At 46.9% G+C, this 11362-nt stretch overlaps 2 protein-coding genes across 2 annotated transcripts; one reads left to right on the plus strand and one right to left on the minus strand.

The window, feature by feature from the left end:
• The first annotated feature begins 1811 nt into the window (after nucleotides 1-1811).
• On the plus strand, nucleotides 1812-4138 carry LOC129597205 (uncharacterized). Its single transcript, XM_055494707.1, has 3 exons — nucleotides 1812-2559; nucleotides 2713-3540; nucleotides 3696-4138. The coding sequence occupies exons 1-2, from the start codon at nucleotides 1843-1845 to the stop codon at nucleotides 3175-3177; spliced, it is 1182 nt and encodes a 393-aa protein (XP_055350682.1). The 5' UTR covers nucleotides 1812-1842; the 3' UTR covers nucleotides 3178-3540; nucleotides 3696-4138.
• Nucleotides 4139-8120: 3982 nt separating this feature from the next.
• On the minus strand, nucleotides 8121-11076 carry LOC129590998 (uncharacterized). The gene is made up of 3 exons (XM_055486511.1): nucleotides 10459-11076; nucleotides 9557-10384; nucleotides 8121-8503 (listed from the first exon to the last, which is right to left on the minus strand). The coding sequence occupies exons 1-3, from the start codon at nucleotides 11074-11076 to the stop codon at nucleotides 8357-8359; spliced, it is 1593 nt and encodes a 530-aa protein (XP_055342486.1). The 3' UTR covers nucleotides 8121-8356.
• Nucleotides 11077-11362: the final 286 nt, after the last annotated feature.

Genomic DNA, 11362 nt, shown 5'->3' on the forward strand with positions numbered 1-11362 from the left:
TTTTAAGCGCTGGAAATATGTAGTTCCATTTTGTTGCGGATCTGAGATGTCGAGATACTATTCGCAGTTATTCTGTGGATGTCGTGTCGAAAGCGCGTGTACAGATAGTGTTGTGCTACTTAAAAACTCGAATTAAATCCTAGAAAAAAATTCGCTAACCGGATTTTTCCACACAAGCTATTTTCACGGCAAACTGTATAAACCATTTGGCTTTGGATGGTCATAAATATAAAGCAAGGCAAAAAGACATTTGAGAGTGGATGAAAGTGCAGTATAAACAGTAAGTACCTGAATTCGGTACCATGCACCGGATCACTTCTTCTAACGCAAACTGTCCGGTATCGATCCTGATCTTCAAGCAATCGGCCCCACTACACTCAAATCGTCACACTAGCAACCCTTTCGACTGGGACTGGGAGTTTAGAGGTCACTCATTTCCACGATCCACAGCAAATTGGACCCACTAAATCGTATAGCTGATCGCTAGTTTCACAGTAATAAGTAGCTAAACGGGCAAACCGACAACTCACTGACGACTATCCTGCTGACCGACAACTTGCTGGCGACTTTTTGCTGAGCGTCGCAATCATGACCCGACAGCTTGTTGAAACGACAACTCGGAACGACATCTCGCTGAACGACCTTTTGTGAACACCGAAAACTTGCTGACGACAATCTGCTGCCGTGACAAAGCCAAGAAACCTAAGAAAACCAAAAACCTAAGAAACCAAGAAAAAAAACGAAAAGTTAGGAAAACTCAAAAATTTGCACATCGAAGCGAAAAGCAAGTTGTCAGTCAGAAGAAATGTTTCAGCAAAACGTCGGTCAACAATTCAGGAGAAATGCAAATTGTTCGTCAAGAATTTGTCGGTCTGCGAGTTGTGTAAGTCAGCAGCATGTCGGTCAGCAAATTGTCGGGTAGCGAGTTGTGGGTCGGCGAATTGACGTGCTACCAACTAGGGATAATCGAGGATTGGGTCGATAAGCAGTTTCCAGCTTGAATACTCCCGTTGAACAGCTTTCTTAGCAAAGTGCAAGCAGCAAATATGAAATACCACCACACATTCTAGTCTATTCACCATAATATACTTGCCAACCTCGTATAGTCAACTAACGAGGATGACAATATCGAGCTTGCCAATAGGCATGAAACACACCTCTTTCAAGAGGCGTGCCCAGGCGAGAATGAGCGGCAGTGGTGAGTTTAGACGGAATAAATTATTTAAGAGACTGTCTGGACTTAAGAAACGTGAAATCAAAAATTTAATAACTTTTGAGAATCGTGAATGACCTTTAGTGCTTTCAGTGCCGGCAACCGTAAACGTGCCTGTACTGATAGCACCGGACCCTTGCGGTTAGGTTCCTTTTTGTGTCCCTACTTATTGATATTCGTATTTTCGCGGAATAATCAAATGCAGCCGTACGTCGCAAAAGTGATTATAATAACCGACTTAACCGTAATGTGCGAAATGCCAGGAAATGCCAGCCCATTCGCACGCCATTGTATGCCATCCGGCCTAGACTCATAAATGCTGCTTACCAGTCAATTTTACGGACCGCTTGCCGATTAAGCACAGTATAAGGCGACTTTTGCGGCAGATTGGACATAAGATGATTGCTGCATATTATAAAACACCAAGCACAAGCCCGTTCAACACAAGCCCGTTCAACAAGCCCGTTCAACAGTAGGAACAATCCGACGTACGTACTGGTGTGATAAGAACTTAATAACAACATTGGTGTTGCACGATAAGATAGCCACCTTTAAGCATTCCCTTCTGTTTGATGGCTGTTTCTCGTTCACGGCAGAATTTCACCGATTGCACCGCGTGTTTAACCATCATGTACATTTATGAGTCTAGGCCGGATGGCTGGCATCCTTTCTGGCAACCGTCCAAGCGGTTACTGAACGCTTGGAACGCGGTGAACGTGGACGTGGACGGAGTGCTGCAAGTGGGCCACGTCATCGGGCTGGATGACACTACAGGGGCACTGCCGCGACTGATCATCGATTTTGGATACGCAACGCAGCACTCCTTACTGGTCGAGTACGGAAGAGTGTTTAACTTGTGCGACGCGCATCGTACGACAGAGGAAGGGAAGAATGCGTACTGCAGCATCCCGGCCGGGGACGATTATGAAGATGTGCAGGTGCTGTTGCGCAGCCATCCCGATCAGCCCTGGAAATGGCATCCCGCCAAAGTCGTTCTGTCCGGCTTCGTGGCTTTGAGTCACTACGCTCTGGTCGAGATCATGGTGGGCGGGGCGCATACACGTGAACTGCTTCCTGACGAGCAGATGTCTGCACCGCCATCGGGTGAAGACCTCCAGCGACGGATGGTCCGACCAGGTGACTTCGTCATCCGAACGTGCAGCGTGCCTCCAGGCTATTGGACAACGGCTGAACCGGCAGCGAGAGATTTGTTCCGGCAGAAACTCGAGAACGTGTCCGGACAGGGAAAAAACGCCGGAAAGGGTTTACGAATAGTGGCGGTTCTCAGTCAGACGATAACCTATCTTCAACGAAGCAGCGAATCCCCGGTGTCAGAAGAAGACGCAGTAAGTTATGGCACAGTATAGCCACAGTTTTGTCCAAAGAAGTGCGAGCTCTGTTTGGCCTGGGCGTTCTTGCTTCTGCCGATATCGGTGTGTTAGCTTAATGTGAAATATGGTTATCAGTGTGCTGACGGTTTCCTTTAAATAATTATACAGGCTGGATTGTGGAATGAAGCAGTGCAAGACGCAAAGCCTAAGGAGACGGAAATAACTGATTTTGTGGAAAAGACTAAACGGAAGCAGCCCTTGCGAACAGACGAAGTCGGTTACTTAGCTTTGGCGCCGGAGATTGTTGCGGAGATCTTCGAGTCAATGGACACCATGGAGCGCCTGCGTTGCCGACGCGTCTGTCACCTGTGGAATGAGATTCTGACGTTGGAAGAACTTTGCAAACCAGTCTGCATCTCGCTGGAGAACGATGCGTACGGTAAATTGCCGAGCGATTACGCCGCGTATGCTTGCGTCTTCAAGGACATCACGCCCGCCACGCGGACCATCTGCATTCGGGACGCCATTGACGACCTCGAGCGCGAAGACGGATTTGAACACGAAAGCTCCACTACCGCGGGCGAATTGATCGCACATCGAGAGGGTTTTAAGAGCATCCAATATTCGCATTGACCGTTGATCATGTGCAAGCGATCTGTTTCCATGCCAATAGAAGATAACTCTCTCTAGGATTACTTTGCCGGCAGTTACGAAATGTATGCCCAGCTGAAATCTTGTTGTGAGCGGCTGATTTGGAAGGATTTCTCACTGGCCTTTAGCGACGTTGCGGTAGATGTCAACGGACTCCCTGACATCGAGTTCCACATCCATTTTGCTGTGTTCCCGCTGAAAACCTTCGATGCGTTAGATTGGTATGATTTCTACGAAAAACATTTGTGTTGGGACGAGCGGGTGAATTTGGACCGGCTGACGCGGGTGACGGCACGACTGAATGGAGGATATAAAGGCGACCGTTTCTACGACAGTTTAATTAATGTACTTACCGATTTGTTCCACAAGGCGTAGACTAGGAATGCAGTTGCTGACTGTTTTCTTCAGTGTTAAGCGGGTTCCTGAATCTCGTACTTGTCTGGGTTAAGGGTTGCTTTTTGATTACTCCTAAATTAATAAACATTTTTGATTACTTGCAGGTTTTGGACATGTGCCAGGTTGGCGATCCGCGCCCATCAGCACAGTACACGGACCGAGATTGGTTGTTGGTCAACACGCGCGAGTTGAACTTGCGCCGTATGAATAAACTTTGCCGGTATGTGCTGTCCCACCACATCGCTGGCCGCACAGATTTGTCTTCGCCAACCAGCGACAGCGCCGAAGGATCGGAGGATGAAACAGCAGAAAAGGCTGAAACTTAGCGCTCGGACAGTTTGCCCCCGAGACTGAGTTTACGATGATAATAATTATTGGTGTTTATCTAAATTGACCAGCTTTCTGCATAATTCGAACCAGAGACTGAGCCAGCATTTTCATTTTCTCTCTACCAGTATCACATGGAAGAGAATTAACAGAGGTCATCGAACCACCATCAGGCAATTGATTCATCCACCATATATTCCTTGAAAAGAAAACAGCGCACTTGCCAAACAGAATTACCTTTAAGTTTTTCCCTTATTATTGTTTTCTTCAATCAAAATTTCACATTAGGAGCCGCTTCGTAATACAATAAACGGAAGATGGTGATGCTTGAGGCCACTTGTGCATGCAGCGCTAAGGTGTGCAGGCAGGATTTCTTCAGCTGGCGCACATCCACCTCGCTCACATTCTCCGCTGTCTACGTGTGGTTTCGATAATATGCCGACTGTCGAGTATCGCAGCTTTGATAATCCCTCAGAATCTGCAGAATTACTGTCAGTTTCAACGCACTGCTGCAGAGTACACCAGGAAACAACATGCAATGAAGGATGAAATTTATCGAGCACCTGCAGCCGCAACCCACGTCACAACTCACAAGTATGCTTTAGAACACATTAGACACATACTACAGACATAATCTGTACACGGATACACATACCATACTGTACTTTCTTCTCATTCCTGGCTTTCTTTGGGCTACCAACCGGACTGGCCATGCAGTGGGCGATGCGTTCCATATCTAACGGGGGCGCATCGCAGTGCAGATGCTGCTCGAGATGGTGTACAATCTGTGCCTCATCGATACTTTGGAGGGTGACGACAGCAGCGGGACTGCGGAATCCTACCACCGCCTTGCCGTCCTTGTTGATTTAAAAATAAAGGATATACGCTTTTAGTTGTTCGAAATCATTTAATGCACAAACGAATTTTGTAACAGGATGTTTGAAAGCAATTTCTGAATTATTAACTACTTTTGTACGTATTAAATAGCAAGCGGAACTGGAATGCATCCTGTGCTGTACACCGGCCTGCCAACGCGCCATTCCGTTAAGCTTCGACTTCGACCACCGCGAGGAAGTCGCCTGTGCGGTCGCCCCCCGCCCCCCCAAAGGAAAATGTTTAACATAAAGCCTATGGACGTGGCACCACCCAAAGCCAGTACTTAAGGCCCCCCCCAAAACCGAAATCTCCCTACGCCGCTGATCAGCGGCATCACGACAAGATACACCGTTTCATGAATGACAACACCCAGACGGAACCGGCTGAACAGGTGAAAGTGCTGGAGGAGGTGGAGCACCGGTGTCGGCAGATGCTAGTGACGGCGGAGTTATTGCTGCCTGGCACCAACTGGACGCGCTGTTTGACGCACAATGTTTTGGGGAAAGTGCTGCTGGCCAGCGGAAATCCCGATAAGCAGAGAGCGGCAGCAGACCAGTTCGCGCTATCGGTTCCCGGTTTACGGTAATGCGTTAAAAATCAGTTATTAAAAAATAATTTATATAATAATCGCGTAAGCCTTAATCTTTGTTGAGTCTGTCAGCTCGACGTACTGATCCAAACTACCGTGACTATGTATTATTCGATAGCCCTTAAAAGTGTAGATTAGCCATCACAAATTAGTTTTTGAAGAAAAAGATAGGCCTGAAAGAAAACTTTCAAAAACATTAACATACAAAGTCTATGGGAAAAGTTAAGAACCCACCACTGCTAAACCGACCAACCCATCACTGTCTCAAAAGCCAACACGCTTTGCTGCAGCTGGATGGAACTTTAAATTCCATAACAGATAATATTCCATCGCCTTTATGTATATTACTCATCAAAATTTAGTTTTGAAAAAGAAAATAAAACGAAAGAAAGAAGGCAAAATGGCCGCGAAAATTCTGCGACTGCATACCCGACCCCGCAGTGGTTTAATAACGTAGTTTCCGCTTAACTACGCTGTAAGGTGCCTTCCCGGGCGGGCGCGACTGCCTTTCTTCAGAACAGCCTGCGAATCTGCGATTTAAGGCAAATTTGTTGCGTTTTCGTTTTCAGTAGATAAGGCAAGGTGGTGTTCGAGAAAGGGAAACGGGGCAACTTGGGGAACTTCTATATAATATTCGCGTATGCCTTTGAGTTCGCCAGCTCGACGCATTGACCCAAACTACCCTGACCATGTACAGTATTAGTCGATAGCCCTTAACGTGTAGATTTGCCATCACAAACCGGTTTTTAAAGTTACGTTTGAAAGAAAAGTTTTAAAACTTTAACATACAAATTCAACGGGGAAAGTTAAGAACCCATCTCAGTTAAACCGACCACCCCATCACTGCCTCAACAACTACACGCTTTTTTGGCAGTTTCGCTGCAGTTGGATCGAATTCTTCACACCATGACAGAAAATGTTCCATAATCCGTACCATAATCCATCGTCGTAAGTTTGCATATTTCTCATCAAAATTTAGTTTTGAGAAAGAAAAGAAACGAAGAGAGAAGACAAAAATGGCCGAGAAGATTCTGTTGACTGTGGGACGGATTTAAAGTCTGTTACAAGTGCCTGACCCCCGCAGTGGTTTATTTGGTTTTCGCTTAACTATACTGTAAAAAGCCTCCCGGGCGGGCGCAGTTGCGTTTCTTGCTCTACTGTCTGCGACGCAATTGTGAAGTCCATTTTTTTCGAAATTTGCTACTTTATCGTTTTCAATAGAAAAGGCAAGGTGGTATTGGAGAAAGGCAAGCGGGGCGATTTTGAATGTTTAAGATTTGCTTTGAAGTAAGGCAAGCTGTTAGTGGCTTATTTACATTTTATTAACGAAATGCGCGATTTATAGTCCAAATATCTATTTTCATGCTTTAGCACAACATTTTGGTGGTATAGGGCAATAGCTTGACAGACCGTACGTTAACCACCGAGTGCACACACAAAATTAGCGCTAGGGGACCATATGTTGGGTACCACTTGTTTTAAAGTAAGTATCTGTATTATGTACGAGTATATATACTTATGTATAATTGCTTGTATACGGTTTAAATTTGCTGCGCTCCTGCCATTCAGAAAACAGCTCAATACTGCTTGCATTGTTTGATGATTTTATTATCGAATTTTCGAACCGCCCTGTTTACAGAGTACTGCAGCCGCTAAACGAACTTGCACCACAGAGTCTGGTGTACGGAAAAAGGCAGGCCCAGTGTACACACTTTGCTTCGTGCAAAAATGTTTTTGATATGAATTATTTTCACTCCGATGCTACCGCCGTTTTACATGTCTCGCTGTTCATTGCTAGTTTTTTTATTCTTTGCAACGCTAGATAATTATAATAAAAGCACAATGTCAGACTGGTGCAAGTTCCTCTAGCGGCTACATTGCTGCATAGCAATGCTTTTACACTGCCATTGATTAGCCGTTTTCGCAGCGCGGGGACAAAATCTTGTTTATGATACGGGTATCTTGAGCTTGCGGTATGATAAACGGTTGCGGTAGCAAAAGCGGAAACCTCCAGAGCTTCTGACCACCCCGAATTTGTGAAAATGACAGTCATTACAAACTGGTTGCGCCGGCATCGCAGTTTACCGTAACTGCTGTGCAGTGTTAAGGTAGCCGATGTTGCGCGCGAAGAAGATTTCGTGCCGATATAAACACGTCACTTGGCTACGCAATGCCAAAAAGCAAACCAAAAGAGAGTTTGGAAGTGCACGAAAGTTCCCTTGGAATGTACGTACACGAATTTAGTGCTATGAACTGGGTTACCTCCGTTAATCAGGGCTGTGCGCGATGACCCGTTTTAAGCTTAAATGCTTCCGTTAACAGCTTTCCTAGCAAAGTGCAAGCTGAAAAACTTCACATTCAGGTCTATTCGTTAAAGTACGAGGATGGAGCAAATAATTATATGCAAGGGATTAACAAAAATTTAGCGAGAATAAGGCATCACCGTCTACGTTTAGCGGACTCGAGCCATCCACCAAGATTGGCGGTCAGTAAGCGCCAGAACGCAGAGCATTTCATCTGCCGGTGAATACGGGCGGCGCTGCTACGGTATACGTAACAACGGGGATACGGAAAAATCGCAATAGTAGTGCTGTTATTAAACCCACTTCTCGTTTCTAGTGAATCATTTTGAGGATACGGAATAGAGCACGGCTTATAATGAATGTCGTTAATGTGAACAAACTGAAAAATCCAGCGAAACGGTCTAAACATAAATCGCGCGGGACGGGTTAGCTAGAAAACTAATGAGTTATGAAAACTATCTAAGCGCGCCTCATCTTAAACAGGCGAAATCCGAACAGCTTCCACACTGTTCTGTCAAAATGGTTAACAATTTATGATAAGCTTGAAAATATCTTCAAATTTCACAGTCTTCTATTTCGGATTCAAGGGTTTCAGCGCAATTAGGGAAGCGTTGGCTGAGGAATCGCTGGACTGAGCAGAGGGCGGATTGCCATCCGCGGATATTGGCCGCTATTCCTGCACGTAGCGCCACAAGGCGTGCAGACACACCCGGTTCAGCTGGCCCACGTCCACCCCGGCTACAGTGTCCAGTGTCCACTCGTGATTTCGGTAATGCGCCGATGGACGCGGATCGCAGGATTGGTAGTCCTCCAGAATCTGCAGCATGACCGGGCAAATTAGACACATTAGGGTGGTAGTGAAAAATGTGGTGTCTGTCGGTCACCGCCACCTAAAGCACGCACACACGGTCAGCATTCTGCCGATTGCACATGCAAATGTGCAATCGGCAGCATTGGGCTCATGCAAACTGTTACGGTCGTCGGACGGTTCCACGCACTACACTAATGCGCGGAAGCCGTACAGACTTGCGGCTTATCGAAATTTCCCCGAAATACATATTAATTAGTGCAACATATACAACCGTTGTATCCATGGAATCACAGTACTAAAAAACTAATACAGGATACCTTGCCGTATACGGTATACCGGCCAACATGGCGAACAACTGCGTTCCCATCGTCCCCATCACAACTCAGTGGAACGACAAATTGGACAAGTGCACTAGAATACAAGTGCCTCTGTGCCTGGAGTGGGCGATCACCATTCACAAATCCCAGGGCATAAAGTCTAACCACGCCGTTGTACACCTCGGAGCTAGAGAATTTGCCTCAGGTCTAATATATGTTGGGTTTTCCGGGTTAAAACAAGTACTGGCAGTGGCTTAGCAGCTGAGCCTAATGTTTTCATATAATTTACTGCAAAGCATTAAAACTAAGAAGGCCACCTTGCAGAGAGCGCGTGGACTGGACCGGTTAAAAAGCCTGCAATAATTACATGCCTCTTTGGCCCACTATTCCGTTGTTTTTGTGCCCGTGTACAAATATAAAACTACCGTCACAGCGGACTTGGGTAACAAATGCGATGTTCGCGCCAATGGGTTGACTGATAAAAAATAACGATAAAATTAAAACAACTATGATAAAATTAAGACACGATAAATAGATTTATTTCACTCTCTACCTTACGCTTCGGTCATGCAGTGCTCGCAAAACGCGAGTGCACTTTCCTAGTTTTACAAAACTTCAGGAGACCGGTCGATGATGGGACAGGTTGGCGTTTAAGTTTTCATGTAATTCAGATGGCTTTACCAAAGAAGTTCTAAGAAAACCAGCACGCTGCTTTTCAGTGTCACGATAAAGTTGGACTTACCTTCTGAACTTTGGCCATCACATTGTTGTCGGTCCGATCGGCCATGAACTGGAGAATGCGCTGCACATCCAAGGGCGGTCCCATCCAGCGCAAATGTTGTTCCAGCAGGTCCACAATCTGCGCCTCATCGACATGTCCCAGAACGAAGGTGGCAACGGGAATGCGGAACTCCATCACGGGTACACGGCTCCTGCCTAACAGTGTTATGATATTATCTTTCCAAATTACGCGATCGCAGCACGAGAACAGCTTAGCCAATTGCGCGACGATTAGAGTGGAAAGCGCGCTTAACTTCGGTGCATAAAATTCTGATTCTGCCATCGTGATGGATCGCTGGTGCAATACGAAACGCTCGATGCGGAGGGCGGGGTCCTTTATGACTTCCCTAATTAAGTTCAGCATTTCGACATCCTCTTTCGGGATTCCGTAGGCCCGCATGCGGACAGGTGTGGACCCCCGAATGCAGATGGTGCGGGTGGCGGGCGTGAGGTACTTGAACAGGCAGGCGTAGAGGGCGTAATTGCGGTCCCACTTCGTGGGCGGTGAAGGGCTGGGCTGCTGTCGCCATACACGCATTTCCTGGCACAGCTCCGTCGACGTGAGAAGGGCGTCCCACAGCTGACAAGTGCGGCGGCAGCGCTGCTGGTCGATGGTGTCCAGGGACAGGAAGATCTCCTTCAGCACATCCAGAGGCACCGTAAAACCGCCTTCACCGACGCTCGACGGTTGCTTTGGCTCTGGCTCACAATCATCGTCCGTCTGTTCGTTGTTCATGAGCGATTTCTGTCCAAATTCACGCACGACTTTCTTTTTTTCGAACACCAGTCCCTACAGTAAGATACTGAGATGATGCCAGATGATAAAAGGTATAATTCAAACGGCAATGTCTAACATAGACTTACAATCAGCACATCTTCACCGGGCAAACTCGATCTGTGGCTCTGCCGCAAGTAAAGCACCGTCTGACTTAGAACCTTGACAAATCGCAGGTTCAAATACCGCTCAGTTTGTCGGAGCAGCGACGCTGCTACAGACGGCTGCAGAGCCCAGTAGCCGTTGGGAAGACTGCAGGTCCGCACAATAAAATGGCCCGCTGCAAGGAGTAATTGCTGCGCGTCTTTTCCAGGTGGCTTTCGAATCTGTTGGCGGGGTAGCAATTCCCGGTGAGACTGTCCGCCCATCGACACCTCCACCAGCGCCATATTTTCCAGGTGCTTGAATGACCTAATCAGCACTTTCCCGGGGTACCATTTCCAAGGGCCGTTTCGGCCGGCGTGCAGCAGCACCTCCACTTGCCCGCCAACGCACACGTTATTGGATGAACTGGTGGAGCAGTCCCAGATCTGCCCATACGGCACCAGCTCTGTCTGCTGACAACCATAGTCGACGATAAGACGCGGCGGGGTGCTGTCGTTCTCTTCCAGACCGATGACATGGCCGTGCTGCAGCATACCGTCCATCTCCACGTCCACGGCGTTCCACGCGTAGACAGAGCGTTCAGCAGTCTCGTACAGATGCATTCTTGTTTCTCAGTGGCAAACTGCGTCACTAAGAGGCAGAAATCTACTAAGCTCATGTGACCAAATTTGGGAATATAAACTGGTGGCTGTACAAATCACGTTAGGAACGTACAGCAGTTCTCAGCACTTCAAATAAGTGAATTCATCTTGCTGTCAAGAAAGTTCTACCAAAGAAAAAATTATCTTCTTCGATGGTTATATCAGGTTAAGGCGCTTTGTTTTCCGCTTTCGACAAACACACTTGCAGCCGAAACCTGTGTTGTCACACAAACCTTCGTAAAGTCAT

Source organism: Paramacrobiotus metropolitanus, unplaced genomic scaffold, assembly GCF_019649055.1.
Source record: "Paramacrobiotus metropolitanus isolate TYO unplaced genomic scaffold, Prichtersi_v1.0 Parri_scaffold0000001, whole genome shotgun sequence".
NCBI classification, from domain to species: Eukaryota; Metazoa; Tardigrada; class Eutardigrada; order Parachela; family Macrobiotidae; genus Paramacrobiotus; species Paramacrobiotus metropolitanus.